At 40.5% G+C, this 18013-nt stretch overlaps 2 protein-coding genes across 2 annotated transcripts; both read left to right on the top strand.

Moving 5' to 3' along the window:
• The first annotated feature begins 152 nt into the window (after positions 1-152).
• Positions 153-2824, top strand: LOC140267203 (uncharacterized). Its single transcript, XM_072362411.1, has 2 exons — positions 153-207; positions 1254-2824. The coding sequence occupies exons 1-2, from the start codon at positions 159-161 to the stop codon at positions 2630-2632; spliced, it is 1428 nt and encodes a 475-aa protein (XP_072218512.1). The 5' UTR covers positions 153-158; the 3' UTR covers positions 2633-2824.
• A 136-nt stretch (positions 2825-2960) lies between these two features.
• On the top strand, positions 2961-15978 carry adcy3b (adenylate cyclase 3b). Its single transcript, XM_072362668.1, has 20 exons — positions 2961-4270; positions 4819-4968; positions 5783-5922; positions 6039-6150; positions 7466-7593; positions 7974-8132; positions 8222-8381; positions 8485-8592; positions 9668-9744; positions 9923-10084; positions 10250-10337; positions 10540-10656; positions 12954-13225; positions 13360-13441; positions 13603-13761; positions 14023-14169; positions 14265-14381; positions 14468-14594; positions 14675-14799; positions 14939-15978. Exons 1-20 carry the CDS (start codon positions 3590-3592, stop codon positions 15119-15121), a joined length of 3294 nt encoding a protein of 1097 aa, XP_072218769.1. The 5' UTR covers positions 2961-3589; the 3' UTR covers positions 15122-15978.
• The last annotated feature ends 2035 nt before the right edge of the window (positions 15979-18013 follow it).

Below are 18013 nucleotides of genomic sequence, written 5' to 3'. Positions count from 1 at the left end.
AAATAAAATAAACAAACTGTAATTTTCGTCCGAATGACATAAGAAATGTTGGTTCCGCTCACTGGTGTTCTTTTGTGTTCTTACAAAGTTTAGCTTCGTTGCAATAATATAAAAAAGATGAGTTGAATGTGACATCAAACCACCAAAAGGAGGAGCTTATGAGTCTGGTGCGCACTGCACAGGGAAACATGGCAGACACAGACCTAGGTAAGATAATAACGTGATCTTGAGCTGCACAGAACAATTACAGGCACAGGGAAAGCCAAATATAAGGTCTTTAAACAGCATATTGAATATTGATGCATCTACTTTCATGTCATGAGCATAAACTGTTTAGTTGAATGGAACTAAAGCTTACTTCATGTCATAGAGATAGATAGATAACATTAACTTGAGTACACACAGAGAATAAATCATTTTTGCATAATATCAGCTGCCCAGCCTGAAGTTTAATGGTCCTGAAATGGTCTGTTGAACTGTTTGTTGATCTTTCCCACTTTCGACAGACTTCCTGGTTTTAAGTTTCAGCATGGAGACATTCAGACAGCTTCACCTTCTTCTTAAAGCGAAAGCAGGAGTTTGCAGCGTGCTTGAAACAGAAAATGAATTGAAGTAACGCATGTGGGTTCCACAGAAATGTAAAACTTGCAGCACCACAATTTAAAAGAGGCTCAGTTCAAGTTGACACTCGAAATTTAAAAGAAGTTCTATATAAACATTATAAATTCTGTTGGATTATTATCCATGCATAATTTCAGTGAAGCTAGTGGAGATGCAGTTCATTTTGATTACTTTAGATACAGATTAATAGACTGATTAATTCCAAATCATATTTTATAATCCTAACCAGATTAATTTGATAAATATCAGTGTACAAAGGAGGAACTACAGCTATCAAATGAATACAGTAAAGTAATATGTAAACGGTAAAGAAATAGAAAAAAGAGATCCACAGTTCCTGGTCCTCTGATAACAGAATGATCGCTCAAAGGGTAAAAGTCATTAGATAATGTAAGTCCAAACAGAGATAAGTCTAAATCAAGCTACATGAACAAGGTTTAAAGATTTCAATAAAGATAATACATGAAGATAAAATGAAGTCTCTCTCCAGTCTGTTTGTATTTTCTAGTTTAACCTGCAAATAAAAATCATGTCCAATGTAGAATTGGCACCTGTTTAAGCACATCACTTCAAAAATTGTACTCATTTTCAAGTAGTGTTTAACAGCACAGAGCTTGACTTTGTGTCTTTAGGCGCTTTCTACGCTGCGAAGACGCTCCTCGGAAGCGCAGCCGCTGGCTTTGTGTTCGGAGAAGTTGCACTGTTTGCAGTTGAGCCCACGCTGACCGAAGATGCCGTCCTGCTGAATGCTGCCACTCTCGCTGCTGGACGGGCCGGTTCCACGGGAGTCTCGGTAGTGACAGCATGCCTCGTGTTCACCTCGGCGCTCTTGTCTCTTGGATGCGGCTTCCTCCTCGCTGCCATGGTGATGAAGCTGTTGACAAAAGCAGGGGTGAGGTTGCCATGGTTAGCAGAAGCCACAACAGGGGCATCTGTTGTTGTGGGCGCTGTAACCACTGGGGTACTTGTGGGCATCCTTCCACCTTGGGTCTACATTGCAGCTCAAGGTGCTCTGGTCCTTTATGTTTACTCTTACTCCAACATCAACGACATGACCACAGCTCTGTTAATCATCTTCACTACTCTATATCTCAGTGTTGTATATGGACGGATGGGTGCCATGGTTGGACTCTTTTGTATTGGAACGACCATTGCTGTGCTCATAGCCCTTCGAAAGACCCTGACAGCAAGACCTAAACCTAAAACTGGATGCAGACTGTTGGAGAGAATATTTTTCTACTCTGTCTTTGTGGGGATTCTGGGGTTTTGTGTTGGACTTGGGTCAGGTGAGGCAGGAGATGGGTCAGAAGCAGAGGTGGTTCTGATGCTGCAGTCAGTCCTCTGGGTGGCATTCCTGTCTGCAGGGCTCTTAGGAGCTGGCCTGGGAACTGTGTCCATGGTCGGGCTGGGGCCAGAGGTGGCCGGGAAGATCGCTGTGGGAGCTGCAATAATAACATCAGTAGCTTTGAGAGCCGTTCTGCAGTGGAGCTCCTCTCTAGGGGCCAGAAGCTGCACAGGGGCAGCATTAGGGGCAGCTACGGCAGCAGGCGTGTCACTTGGTGCGGCAAGTGTTGCAGCAAAACAAGCATTTGGGTCAAGGAATTCAAACTTTGCAGTTTTAGGATCTGTTGCTGTTGGTGTATGTGTGGCTCTGAAAGGTGTTGCTCTGAGAGCAGCTCTGCTCACTACATCAGAGGTTCTAACAGTCACACTTGTTGCAGTCATGGCATTTGTTCTGGGTGCACCAAAAAGCCCATTCCACACTCAGGTGAACCTACAAGGGGGCCTTCTCACGGGGACAGAGCTAATTAAAGGAATCGGCATGGAAACAGTCACCGCAGCAGCAGCACCTATCGGAGCCGGGGCACTTGGGGCTGCAGCGTTAGGCACCGCAGCTCTGGGGACGCTGGGGACTGTAGGAGTTCTGGTGGCCATTGTGTTGGCTCTGGGAAGTGCTCTGAGTGGTATGATAGGAAAATCACCACCAACAACAAATGCACACAGAGACTGATGGCCGATTTTACGTCTGTCTCCTGCAGAGTTTGAATACTCGGATTTAATTACTGCAAGTTCATCCTGACAAAATTTGGTTTATGAAGTGCTTTTCGTTGTGTATAAAAAATCCTTTGTTTCTGATTAAACTTGACACCTGTGTCATAAGCATGTCTTGTTTTTGCTGCCAGTGTTGAATAAAAACAAGATGAAAAAACTATGGCTGTCAATTCTCACTGAGAGTCATCTGCTTTTGAAACTTTTTCGAGGGCTTCAATGAGCCTTCCTCTTTTCCTTTTTTTTTTTTTTTTAATTTTAGCTCATCAGTCCACCAAATCTCCCAAGACTGCCGCATTATTTACTTTGGTTTCATCTTAACAACAGTAACAGAGGATCTACTGTTGACAAAGGGGAGGGGTGGCATTGGGAGGAGACAGAAGGAAGAGGTTAATATCAAAACAAAGATGAGCATCTTACATGTGATTCTGCTTTGGTGCACAAACTGGTATTAAAAGTAATGCAGATTTTCATAGTAAAATATGTCTGCCTCTGCTTATATGTAGTCATATCACTTTCAAATGGATATCTACACGAGGCTCCAGTCCAGCATGGCAGCAAACAAGATTTCATTTGCAAAAGAAAGTCTTTTTGGCACAGTGCATTATCAGCCTGGGGAAAAAGGTGCAATTTTTAAGGTGTTTTAAGAACTACATCACCTGAAATGATACCTGGTGAATGAAAAGGTAAGGGACTTTTCAAGATGAATATATGGAATATCTATTAGGAACCGTGGAATTGAACATTTTTTTTCTTATTAAATGTTTTGCCTCGTTTGGATTTTTTTTCAAAATTGTTTGATAATGTGAGTATCTCCGGAAGTACCACTGTGATGGGCTACATCGCATGGATTTTGGCATTCTGTGTGTTTGGGGGAATATTATTACATTAACCAAGCGGATTACCTTCACTAATTAGGATGTCTCTGAACCGGATCCCTACAACTGACACGGAGCAGTCTACAGGGTGCTCTGTGGAGTATTCAGTGCAGGTCACCAGTGACTCGGGTCACGACCCGGGTCGGAGCCGTGATGTGGCCGTACTCCAGTCCGGCTCCAGGCGCTGGCTGCCGCGCGCAGTGCGCCTCACTTTTACGCCCGAATCGCTGGAGAGACTTTACCAGAACTACTTTCGACGGCAAAGAGAGGAGAACGTGCTTGTGTTACTGGTGTTTGCCGCCCTTTTCAACAGCTTTATCATCATCATGTGTGCGGTTGTGTACACTGACGACAAACTGGCGATGGTGGTGGTCGCAGCTGTGGGGCTGGCTGCGGATATTGTACTGCACTTGCTGTACTGGTTCCAGAAACTCCCTGCGTCACCTGTCGCACGAGGAGCGGTACCTTACATACTGTGGCTGATGGTTACCATCCATGTTTTATGTTACATGGGGCTCAATTATCGGGGGTTCTCTGAGGCGAGTGACTCTGTGGGCTGGCAGGCTTTCTTCAGTTTCTCCAGTTTTCTGACTTTGCCGCTGAACCTGGTGCCCCTCATCCTGCTCACAGCCCTCTCCTGTGGGATACACACCTTGGTTTTGGGAGTAACTGTGGCTCAAAGGTTTGATGATAATCTGCAGGGGCCCATGCTGGTGAGACAGGTAATAATAAATACATATTTAGATAAATAAGAAAAACAAAAATAGAATAAAAGGGGAAAAAAGGTTAACCTACCTGAAAAAAATGGTCACTTGGAGGGATGGAGGAAGTAGGGATTCATGTGACCCCCCACGGGGTGTACCGCTCTCTTAGGTGCACAGTCAAACATATTATGTTCCATTAGATAAAATGTGAAAATAAATTTAAAAAATACCATCTAAACATTTGCTAAAACACCAATAAAACCGATGACATAACATTTGACATGGTAAAACAGAAATTTCAGGAACAGTTGTCAAAGTAAAACAAAACACGAGACAACATTCACAGAACGCTCAAAATGTACCAAAACACAGCATCAAAGCAGAAAACACATTGACATTTAACATACAAATAAATAAATGAACACAATTAATGACATTTTTTAAAACTTACACTTCTATGCGACTGACAACGAGAACCGATCCATTGCCTAACTGAGCATTACAGACAAAGATTAGAAAGCGTCGCCTCACAGAAAAAAACACCCAACATTTTCTCCTTTCTTCAGCTCCTGGCCAACGTGATGCTGTACTTGTGTGCAGCTATGGTGGGTGTGATGTCGTTCTACATGGCGGACAGGAAATACAGGACAGCATTTCTGGAAGCTCGTCAGTCACTGCAGGTCAAACTGACTCTAGAAGAGCAGAGTACCCAGCAGGTATGTGGGCCACGTACACACACTCACTCTTGGAGGACGATGACTTTCATTATTTTCCAGCGATAGTCCAGCTTAGCATAGCCTAACTTGAATCACTACTTACTACCTAACTAGGCTGAACTTATCCTGACCTTAGCATGTCCATATGAGGAGAGATTTCTACCTGGACCACATATCTTTACTTAATAAGATCATATTGTGGGAAAACACACACACATGCTCACATGCACAAACACACGAATGGATCTAAGAGGTAGAACACCCTGTGCTGCCTAATTACATTGTGTTTTGCTCCTCTGTTGACTAATAGGTTGATTAGAGAGACACTTGTTTTTACCAGCACAGTCGCCAACTGGGACCTAAAAAAATAAGATCACCTCCGCTCATGGAGAACCAAGAGACGCATTTGGATTTTCAGGTTTATGGTTTTTCCATGACAATTAAGGAATTAGTTGGGTTTTTTTTTTCTCTTTATAGTACTTCTATTTAGCTACTTTATTGTTGTTTTTTTTGTTTGCTCTCATGTTTAAGATGTATCCTATAAGTCAACTACAGTAGGTTACAAATTTACCAAAGAGGGACAGAAGAGATAGTGAAATAAAGAATGCATAGAAGGGGTTGATGAGAAGACACGGAGCATCTAAAGCCTTTTCAGCAAGGGACTTGACAAAATAGCAAAAGTACCAGCCAACTTGAACACATCAGACACAGACACACACAATCATGTGTCATAAACAGGATTTTTTTTCCTGTTTGTCATATCTGAACAAATCTGACGAAACTCACACTTTCCTCTGACTGCCTCTCCATATAGGAGGAACTGTTACTGTCCATCTTGCCCAAGCATATCGCTGATGAAATGCTGCAAGGCATGAAGAACCAGGCCAATCAGAATGACGTCCAGCAGCATCAGCAGTTTAACACCATGTACATGTACCGCCATGAAAACGTCAGGTCAGGATCACAAAATCATCTCATTTTTAGAGCCTTTGAACCCCAACACAAGAGCTGCTACAGTCATAAATGCATGAGGTTTATTCACAGCTTTTTATATGCGTTTTTTGTTGCAGTATCCTCTTTGCTGACATCGTGGGCTTCACCCAGTTATCCTCAGCTTGTAGCGCCCATGAGCTCGTAAAGCTGCTTAACGAACTGTTCGCCCGCTTCGATAAACTGGCAGCAGTGAGTATGAGCTGAGGGATTTTCCTCTGTCAGTCTGTCAGCTTTGTTTTACATGTGATATTATTTATTGAATGATATTGATTTTTTTTTGTGGAAGTCACATTTTGCTCCAATTTGTACTCATTTATATGTGAGTGAATTTCTCAGGTCAGTAACATGATGCGGCCTAAAAAGAGCACCTCAAACAGGCAGATTATTTTAGATTAAAAGATGGGGGAACAAGGCTGAAAGCCAACGTGAAATGGCTGAGAGCTTCAGGCGATCGGGCAGCACTTTAAACCACATTAAAAACAGACATTTTTTTGTTGAAGAAGTAAACACATGAGCTCAATAATGCTCGTGAACACCATTGGCAGTGAGCATGGCTCTTCACTGCTTTAAAAGACACGGGGCTCATGATATTTTGTGATGGTTTAAGATGAAGCTGAACACTATCCTGAGGTCTGTTGGGTGAAAATTTAAATATGTTTTGGATATCATGCAGTGTACTCAGGGCTAAAGAGGAGAGGAATCACCGTCTGTGCACAGTATGGGGTTGAATTATTACACATATTATAGGTAACATACCCATCTGGGAAGGCACCATTAAAGTTTAGAAATAGATAGTGGTTTCATATAAATGCTGCCAAGCCAAAAATGTCTTTCTCGGGAAGAAAGAGAATGCCCAACCATAGTTTATACACATTACAGAGCCTACCGCCATAGTATAGAGCCTTTTGTGCACTACTTTTTCAAGGAGAAACTTCGCTGTACATCCCTGTGTTTTTTGTAAGATACAGAAGAGGAGAGTGGGCCTCAAAGTTGATGCCCATATGAGCCAGTAATGGGGGTACAGTAGTCACAGAACAAGAATTGATCTGTGTGTTAGGGACAGCTGGCTCGATGCAATACACCTGTTAGCACCTGCCTTGCTAACAATACTGCTGCTAATCAACTGATTCAGAGACACCAGCTCCCTATTTATGAGCACACACTGATATGCCACTAAAATGCATATAAATAGAAAAGCAGTGGCTTAACATGAATGTCTATTTTGCAACTGCTGTGTGAAAAGGGCTTTATATTGTTGTTTAAAGGTGATGCCATGTGATTATATGTTGTTTTTTTGCTGGCATGGAATTGAAAAGGAGCCTACATTTTTTATAGCTTTTTTTATTTTGTGTTTTTTTTTCAATTAAACATCAGTTCTGTTTAGTCTCAGTGGTTTAAATGATTTGCAAATCTCTGCATTCTATCTTTACATTTAGCACAACTTCCCAACCTTTTTGGAGGCATGGTTTTTAATCAAATTCAAACATTTCACCTTGTTTTACAGCAACATCACCAACTGAGAATTAAGATTCTTGGAGACTGTTACTATTGCATCTGTGGTCTCCCTGACTTCAGAGAGGATCATGCTGTGTGCTCAATAATGATGGGACTTGCTATGGTTGAAGCTATTTCGTGAGTAGTGGCTTTCCTAATTCATAAAACTCTGATGCATATAAATATTTGACACACTCAAGAAAGCAAACAGAGTTATGGTAAAATGTGTAGAAACAATAAACTGACAATGTAGATGGCGATTTATTTGTAGAATATTTGTAAAGGAAATCAGATTCACATAAAAAAGCGATGAATAAAGTAATGCAAAACAAGCGTGAAGAAGTAATGTTATTTCCAGAGGAAAAGACTTAAATCACAATGTGGGAACAATTGTGAAAGAAAAGATTACTGTGTTTGGCTCTTTGATGTAAAGTGCATGAAAGAAAACAGGGATAGTGTGACTGTAAGAATGAAAGTAAGAAAGAGATGAATCTCTCTGAATTTCTCTTTTGGCTCAGATATGTGCGGGAAAAAACTAAAACTGAGGTGGACATGCGCGTTGGTGTTCACACAGGCACTGTGCTCGGAGGAGTGCTTGGACAGAAGCGCTGGCAGTTTGATGTTTGGTCCACAGATGTCACTGTGGCCAATAAAATGGAATCTGGAGGGATTCCAGGGTAGGAAAACAATCCCCTTGCTTAACACTCGGTCGCAGCGATCAAGTCGTTGTATGCATTTTGTTTCTAAATATTTCTGTGGTACACAGGCGAGTTCATATTTCCCAGAGCACCAAGGACAGTCTGCATGGGGAATTTGAACTGGAGCTGGGAAATGGTGGAGAGAGGTGTGAGTACCTGCTGGAGAAAGGCTTTGACACTTACTTGGTTCTAGTGCCTAAATCGGCAGCCACTGGGCTAAATGGAAGTGTGAGTGGATTTTGCCTTGTAACATTTTTGGGCCAATTCTCATGTAATTATTTACCAATAAAAAAATCTGTCTGTATAAGACATGATCCTTTTGTCCCGTCAGACACCAGCTACACTGACCAACAGAAATTCAAACCAGTTGATTAAAACAACATTAACCAAGGGCAACACTGTCTCACACCTGTCCATGCCAACTAACTCTAAACGTGAGGTAAGTTATAATAAATGTTCTGCCATAAACTTGATTTGACATTGGAGCACAACTTGGAAGTTGTATAATTCTCAAATTATTTATGCAGTATTTTATGGTATTGTGTTTTTAGGAGGTTTTTGTAGGATTCCATCAGTTTTCTGTGACATAAATGCAGAAGATTAAGCCTAACCATTTTTCCTTAAGCCTCGATGCTACTACTTCACTGATCTGTACAGAATGGGTGAGCTTTTTGCAGTTGTGATTAGTTGTGAAGTTAGTCTGCCTACTTTTTACAATCTACTTATTTTTTATTCTTTTTATTACTTTAAATGTTGTGTTTGTGCAGCCCATAATCTCACCTTTCAAGACAATGTGACCACAGTTTTTCTGACCTAACAGAGCTCACTTTTGTGCCAAAGGACATTGTTTTTTTCAAGTGAGGAGAAAGAAATGAACTGCCCGGCTGTAAAGAAAAGCTACCCCTGGAGCACTTCAGTGTAGGCAGGACCCCTGTAATGACTGATTTGATGGTGTTTCAAATGGGATTTTGATGTGAGTGAGACTGATAGCGGCTCCCTCTGAGCTGCTGCATCAGTGCCTCCACCGACAACATTTTTTGGTGTTTGCACTGGCCAAGTGCTCGGACACCATTGCACAGCACTAAGTGAGCAACAGTGACAGAATGTTGACAGATTCAGCTTGACAGAGTCTTGTCTTTAATATTTTCAAATTTAACAATTTGTCTTTTTCTTTCTTTATTTCTGTCTTATTTCAACTCCCCTCTTGCTCCAACATCTCTGGCACGAAGTGTTGCTCTATGTTTGACTCCGCTGGATATAACTCTTACTTACTACACGATCACTGGGCATCAGGTCCTGTTTTCACTCCTGTTTGCAGCTCCAAACAACCACCTCCAACTTTGTTATACTCTGATATGTGATAACAATGTCTACAATACTTTGAATGCAATATTAGCTGCTTCTAGCTAACACTGGTAACTCAGCAGCACATGCAGGATTATTTTCTTAATATTTGATCAGGCCGCTTAGTAATCTTATCCATATCTGATCTCTTTTATTGCTGACAACTTCAGAGGAATAAGATGACTGAGGAACAGGTGATCAACAGACGACTACAGCAGGAGCTGCTGGACAGAGAGTCTCAGCAAATGTAAGACAAGACAAATAAGCGATTAGAGGCCCACAGCCAGATCACTTTAAAGGTTAAATTTAAGCAGTGGATAACCATTGTGAGTCTTACTTGAGTTATTTATAAGTGTGCACGTTTGTGCACGTGACACCATTCCTCTTCTTTCCTCACCGCACTGACGTGCTGTTTTTTTAAACAGAATGAAGGATCATAAAATCAATCCCATTTCTCTGCGTTTTGTGGATGGAAAGTTGGAGGAGCACTTCTCCTCAGAGAAGGAGAGGCGAAGCGGAGCAGCCTTTTGTTGCTGCATCATAGTGCTCTTTTTCATCACATTTATGGAGATCTTTATAGACCCACTGTGAGTTAATGCTTCACATTTTGTCCTTGAGCATGATTCTAATACTCTGCTTATATAAAAATCAATCGCATTCATAAATCTCCTCTGCCACCAGTGAGTTCATTTATGTACCCAATTTTGCTGTCAGAGTAAGAATATTTGTTACAAATTGTGCTCTTGTTCCAGGTTGGTTGTGAACTATGTGACCCTTGCAGTAGGACAGGCATTGTTGCTAATCCTCACAGTGTGCTCCCTGGCTGCCATCTTTCCCAGGGTGAGAAAGAAAAACAGTAAACTCTGACTAATTTCATTCTGTGATTTCTTTGTTAATTATTTTTTACAGCCTGATTGACTTAACATGCAGTAATGCTGTTCAGATTTGCATGCTACGAAATGAGTAAATGTTAAGACCTATGTTTAATAAGTACCTTAGAAAAAAAAAGATTTTTGTTCACTTTCCCTTTTCCTCACCACAGATGTTCTCCAAGAGGTTGGTTTCTTTCTCAATGTGGATTGATCGCACCCGGTGGGCAAGAAACACGTGGGCCATGGCGGCCATCTTCGTTTTAACCATGGCTGTGATTGCTGACATGGTACGGTTGCAAGGCATTCCGACAGCAAACTTTTTTTATATGTTATGTGATTTTCTGTCTCAAATGGAAGGTGCTATTACCTTGGCAATTCAATTGGGATTTATTTATGTCATCCTTTCATCTAACCCTACTGTGTGTTTCCAATTTCTGCTCATCAAACTATGACCGTCTTTTATGTATCTGACTACATGCTTCCAGTGGGATCCATTAGTTATCTGTCTTGCTGCCTGCTGGCTCATTTGTCATGGCCCCACGGGGGCAACGTGCTACACATGCTGCTGCCTTTGAGGTCTGATGCGAATGGATAATGCTAAAATCAACATTAATTTCACTGTCTTGACTGTCACGTAGAGGTGGCAGTCAGGACAAAAAATGCTTTCAAATGATAAAACATGTTTGTTCATTGCCACAGTGGCTGTCAGCTACTACGCTAAACTGGCATTTCTCACCAGATGATGTCTATGTATGCTACTGTTTTTAAACCTATAAATTACCCTTTGGAAGCCACAAGTTTACCGTTGGACTAATGCACCAGTGGATTTTTTTCAGAAACTGTTCAGAAACGATTTGGCTCCCTGAAGAGTCTCTTTTCTTTATTCTTGTACTGTAGTTTTCTGACACTGACACACCCTTTTTTAAGAAATCAGTAGCAGGTCGTGAGTCCATTACTTTCAATGGGAGATGTGAACATCAAATTGGATTTTGATCCCTTTGCTCTCAGTCTCTAAGGGAAATAATGGACCTAATTTAATCACATGCTCTACACTAAATTGACGTTTTCCAGACCATTGAATCAGGAGAAAATAGATTTAGTTTGAGGCCAGTCTGTGTGTCAGCAGCACACTCACACAAGACCTGAAAACATTGATATTTCTTACTAATATAAAAGCTAAATATATGACCGAAATATGATTTAAATACATGTGGAGTTTGATATTTGTTTCATTATCCAATTTATATCTGTGGACAAACTCATATAAAAAAATCCCATTTCAATTTACTAGCCCACTTATGAAACTGCTAACATTTTCTGCTTTTTTTTGTCAGCATTTTGTGCATTTTGTGCTTGAAGCGCAGCATTTTTTTCTGTATAGAGAATTCAATTTTATGGTTTGTTTTATTTGTGAGAAGCCATAATTATGGGGAACTGAAAATCAACTAAAACAAGCAAACCCAGCTAAATTGGCTGTGGAAAATATATTACCTATTCTTTCACCTACAAATTATGACATGATAGAGCATTGTATTTGGACTGGACTGCAACAACCTTTTATAATGGCTCCCCTATGCCCAAAAGGGATGAAAGCTGTTGTAATGTATTGTTTGTTAGCACTCCTGTCTGTTTTGTGTCTCATAACTGTTCAGTCTCTTATCTGTCAACATCCATGTTTGTTCCCAGTATACTGTGTAATGCTGGGATTTCTGATATTAGCCAATGTTGTCAGTCAGCAAACACCACTAGTTTTACAGCTTGTTGTACTCAGCCACGTGGCGTCTTTCCCACAATCAGCATCCAGGGTAAACCGAACACACAGTAACATCTCAGAATTATCGCAATTAGCATGCACTGCAAGTTCACCGATGAATGATCCTCTGGGCCTGTCTCGACCAAAGAGCTTGTCAATCATACCAACAGATTCCCAGGCATGTCAATTAAACCAGTCCCCAAACACCAATCTTTCATGCCTATAATCTAAGTGGTGATTCATTATCAGAAAGATCTGCAGCTCACTGATCTGAAGGAGTGAGCACTAATGACTTCATAATGACCTACAGAAAAGTTTGACTTGGTAGTTCCTGAGAGAAGTTGACACATTTGGAATTGGAGTCAATTTGAGACAGATTTTGTGGAGCCAGCACCCAGCAGTACTCAGTGGTATTGCACTACAAGGCACTTGCACAAAGATATAGATACATACATCTTTTTCCTCCAGTCTATGATTTTAAAATCCTTGCATGATTGAGTTTGCATGTTCTACTTGTGCATGTGTGGGTCCTCTCCGAGTACTCCGGCCCCCTCCCACCATCCTAAAGCATGCATGTAAGGTTAATTGGTGATTCTAAATGGACCCTTGCAGTGTCTAATTGACCCCATGATGTACCCTGCCTCTTGCCCAGTGGCAGCTAGGATAAGCGCCAGCACCCCTATGAGCCTGAATTTTATTAAGCAGGCAGAGAAAATGGATGGATGGATGTATAGATAATAAACATGTCACAACTTTAACACAAAGTCTAAAGCTATTAGTGAATACATTCTTAGCCATTTGCCCACTCATCCCCCTTTTTTGATTTTGCAGTTGAGTTGTGTACCTCCGTCACTCCGCGTCTTCAACAGTACCTTCGGCCCCGCGCTGGAGTCACTTGGCGACCGAGGCTGTGCAGAAAATCCAAAATATTACAGCTTCATGGCTGTGATGTCACTCATAGCAGCTGCCATGTTGGTGCAGGTCAGCCATCTGATCAAACTAGGCCTCATGGTGCTGGTCGTCACAGCAACTGGAGCCGTTAACATCTACAGCTGGCGGGACATATATGATCTGTATGACTTCATACAGTTTGCCTCTTACAGGTGAGAGATGGGTAAAGTTGAATATTGATAAAAGTCTTTTTAGGTTATTACTTGTTGCATTTTGTTATGGACATGATGTGCTGGTAGGTCTATGTATGTTATCTCTGATGTTGTTTCTCGCCTTGTGTCCCCAGAACATCCATGGTGCCATCCAAGTACCTCATGACCATGATGATTATTGTTATGATGATTAGCTTTTACATCTTTGCTCGCCATGTAAGTTACTGTGCTGTCACACAGGGTCACGTTTATCTGACCTACAGCCAGCTGCAGTCATGAAAGCTAACATCGAGACAAGACAGTGTTTCATATGTTTCAGCCAAAACATTTTACTACTGTTTTATTACTTTAATTCTATCAAACTTGCATGTGTGTAGTTGGAGCATCAGTCCAGGAAGCTGTTTCTGTGGAAGATTGGTGTCCACGACCAGAAGGAGAGGGTGTTTGAGATGAGACGCTGGAACGAAGCGCTGGTCACCAACATGCTGCCAGAGCATGTGGCCAAGCACTTCCTGGGCACTAAAAAGAGAGACGAGGTACATGTTATTTAGCAGCAGGTTCAGTTTCATTTGGTTATGCAAGTACTTGGACGCACTGAGCCTTGAACAAGAAAAAACAAGAATGAGGAATGTCAAGAGGTAGAAGAAATATCCTGCAGCATTATGCAAGTCAAATTCACCCTCTTTGTGGACAACAGTGTCATCTTGTGGTCTTTTGTATAATTACTTGGTGAACAACTGAAAAATCTGCTCTACAAAGTCACCACAAGTTATAGTCATGTCATTTGTCATTTGCAGGAGCTGTACAGCCAGTCTTATAATGAAGTAGGTGTGATGTTTGCTTCCATCCCCAACTTCTCTGATTTCTACACTGAAGAGGGCATCAACAATGGAGGAATTGAGTGTCTCAGGATTCTCAATGAGATCATCTCAGACTTTGACAGCGTGGGTCTAAACCCTAACCCATTTGACAACAGAGCATATACATGAATATATAACTCCTAGAAGCAAGATAAATCTATGTGCACTTTCTCCTGCAGTTATTAGACAGAGACGAGTTCCGATGTATCACGAAGATCAAAACAATAGGGAGCACCTATATGGCTGCCTCAGGACTCACGCCAGAAAGTAACACTAACGAATACAGCAACCGCAAGGTGGGATCTTGTAACAGCTTCTGTAACTCTCTGCTTTTTCATGTAAACAACTAAACTGGTAAAAGTTACTTCCTGTTATTCCACAGCCAGAGGACCAGTCAGTGACTGAGCGCTGGCAGCACCTCGCTGACCTGGCAGACTTCGCCTTGGCCATTAAAGTGACTCTCGACAACCTCAACAAACAGTCCTTCAACAACTTCATGCTACGCATCGGTGAGTATGTGCCCGCATGTGCGTACCTCTCAGTCTGTGTATTTCCATGTGTGTTCATGACCGCTCATTGATCTCTTCAGGTATGAATAAAGGAGCAGTTCTTGCTGGAGTGATCGGGGCTCGTAAACCTCACTATGACATCTGGGGCAACACAGTCAACGTGGCCAGCAGAATGGAGTCGACTGGAGTGATGGGCAATATCCAGGTAGCACAAAGACACACACAAATCCATAGATAAAAACATATTTCTGCATTTTATTTAGCGTTTTCTTATGCCTGTTTCTTGGAAATTCTCAAAAAAAAAAGCCTTTTTCTTTAAATGTAATGTCCTCCTTTGCCCTCAGGTGGTGGAGGATTGCTATGACATCCTGAAGGAGTATGGCTTCCGCTTCATCCGAAGAGGGCCAATATTCGTCAAAGGGAAAGGGGAGCTACTTACCTTTTTCATGAAAGGGAAAGACAAGCCCAATTGCAATGTTGCTCCTGTAACCACTGCTCTTCCACACCAAGTTGACAACCTTTCCTGACTGTTTTCATGAGAATATCTTTTTATGCCAGTTCATTTTTCAAACTGTAGACTCTGTTGCTTACACAAAGCTTATGAAAGTAGACCAAGATACCAAAATACAACTATTAACAGTCAGTGCTGAAGTAACGTTTAAGAAGAAAAACTCAGTTTGTAAAGTTGTAAATAATTCAGGAAATATCTCACAGAGCTCCCCCGTTAAAGGTTCTATCACGTTGGACTTAATGGATTTCACAGGCAAGTTCTACAGGTGCCTCCAAAGGAAAACTTTTCTTATTTGAATGAGCAAAGCTGCAGTCTTCTTAGAAACTGTTCCAACAGATGAAGATGATACTGTCCAATAGAAGATATAATTTTTTTTTAAGTAATTTTCGTCGTTTAAACTATTTGAAACACAGATTAGTTACATAGAAAATGTGAGCAAACGGCCACATTTATCACACATTCAAATCAATGAAATTGGAATCACGGTTTCCAAATTGAAATGAAGACGGCCCCATCCTGCTTGTGAAGTGACAACGGAGCCCATCTTCATAAAACCCTAGACATCTAGGACCCAGTGTTGTGTTTGCTGCTTGAAGTGTGTGGCGTCATAATGTCGAGAATTTAAGAGCTCCGAATTCTTCCGAAAAACTAAATGAAATAAAGTCTAGAGAGATCTAGAGACCTAGAAATCTTTCAATTGGAGAAATTCCATTTGTGGTCATTTTTCAAATGTTTGTATATGTACACTTCAAGCTTGTAACAAACACGTAAAGTACCTTAATTTGTTGTTTTACCTTGAGCTCACGTTTGTAAAATAATGTAGACTAATCAGATTGCATTGATACTGTGTTAATAAAAAATGTCTCCATCATATTTTTTTATTTTTTTTAGCGTTGTTTGAAAAGTTTTAGATGCAGTGTTAGTTGATTTTGACAAACTGTCAAATGCAATGCTCAAATTAAATCCCAGATCTATGCATGTTAGCAAACTGACGTCAATACATATGTCACCACTACAAAGGTGATTTGGGTGAATTAATTGATTCAGTCTGACAGGGAATTTGCTCTGATCTGTGATCAATAATTAACTTATTAACACAATGTAAGTTTAACTGTCCCTTTGTTTTATGTTTATCTAATCAAAGATTGAGTCATTCTTTGTGGCATGTGGCATTCTCTGTCTCCAAAGATTCCTATAAGGTTTACTGAGAACTGGACTCAGACTAATAGGCACTAAATGGCCCTAATACCTACAAAATAACACAGAAATGTGATTCTTATTGTGGAGGCTAAAGGGAACTGATAATGTTAGTTGCAACAAGTGTGCTCTTCCCATTACATGAAAAAATGCTATATGTTAAAGAGTTTATTACCTAACGAAACTGAATAAATCATAGTGGGTTATCTTTACAAAAAATTACTGTGACAATACAGATTTGTATAACTCTCGTCAGAAACTGGAAGAAATTCATAAATTAATAGTCATTATAACAATGAACTTTTTTTCTGGAGCTTTATAGATAATACAACTTTTGTAGAAATAGTTCAAAGCAGCATATTCATGGAATGTGATGCTTCCCCTTAGCCTCTGACACATTTAAATGTAAAAAAAATGTTTAAGCTGTTGGGCCCACTGTTTTTTTTTTCTTATTTCAAAATACTATTTCTGTTTAATTTTACACAAACATGTGACTCATAAACTTTGATTGTTTAAGTGAAGTCAAAAACTTCCACATGTTCAAACACATTATTTATGTGGGGTCATACACTGTTTCCGAGAATGTTAGGTTGCTGTGAGCAAAGGTCCATATTCATCACCACTGCATTAGACCTACTCAACTTTGACCAAAAATTTCTAAGCACTTAAGAACCAAGAAGACCATTTCTTATAGATTTGTAAGTAAATAATTGTCCCACATTTGCTTGATATATGACTTCCGTCACTTAGTAGTTTAGGGTCTCCTTTGCCATAACATATATTTTGTTGCATAATGTGTCAAAGGTTTTCAGTAGGTGTCTGGGCTTGACTGCAGGAACTGGACCTGGCACCTGGACTCTGGCCTTCCCTTGTAACGCACACTTCGATCCTGGATCTTGGCTTTTGTACTGTGAGCTGATAAGGCCATGACTTTGAGACAGAATTTCAAATTTCTTTGTCCTTAGTCACTCAGTTCTTACATTCTGTGTTGTTTTCTCTCTTTTCTTACTTTGAGAAATATTCTACAAAACATGTAAATCTATTTCACCTTGCAATCATTTAGAAAGTATCACATCCATCTACATCTTAATTTGAGAAGGGGTAAAATACTATGGGATGCTCTGTTACCCAATCATGTAAATATTGTGCCTAATGATTGTCATGAATTTAAGGGGGTTTGTTTTTTTCCTTGAGTATTGTTGCAGGATTTTGATTCACTTGCCCCCCCTCCAATTGAGAACATATTTTACATATACATATACAATACAGTTTTTCAGTTATTTTATGTCTATATTGCCATCTTGCAATTAGATATAGCGATCAAGTCATTTGAATGTTATTTTCAAAGTCAATTTTACACAACTTTTAGTTGGCAAAGTGTTGTTATTTATCAATTTACTGTCTAAAATCTGTCTGTGTAAATCCTGCGGGAAGACGATTCATCGTGCTAATTTTAAATTGTATATAGTGTATGTTACAATTCATGAATTTGAGGCTATTATATTTTATTTTGTTGCGAGGTGTTACAGTTGTTCGTTAGTAATTATGCAAACTAAATTCCCATGCGCCACCCATGGATTATAATTCTACCCGGAAGCTTGGTAGTGTAGGAATTTCCGGTTACGTCAGGGCGTCAGGACTCCATTAGAGTTGCAGCTGTTTTGAGAGAAACATCAACAAAACGGGCTAACTGACAGTACGCTCTGAGCCC

This window comes from Leuresthes tenuis, unplaced genomic scaffold (assembly GCF_036924035.1).
Source record: "Leuresthes tenuis unplaced genomic scaffold, fLeuTen1.0.hap1 SCAF_13, whole genome shotgun sequence".
NCBI classification, from domain to species: domain Eukaryota; kingdom Metazoa; phylum Chordata; class Actinopteri; order Atheriniformes; family Atherinopsidae; genus Leuresthes; species Leuresthes tenuis.
The sequence above is the reverse complement of the archived record's forward strand: the minus strand, read 5'-3'. Positions and strand labels throughout refer to the sequence as shown.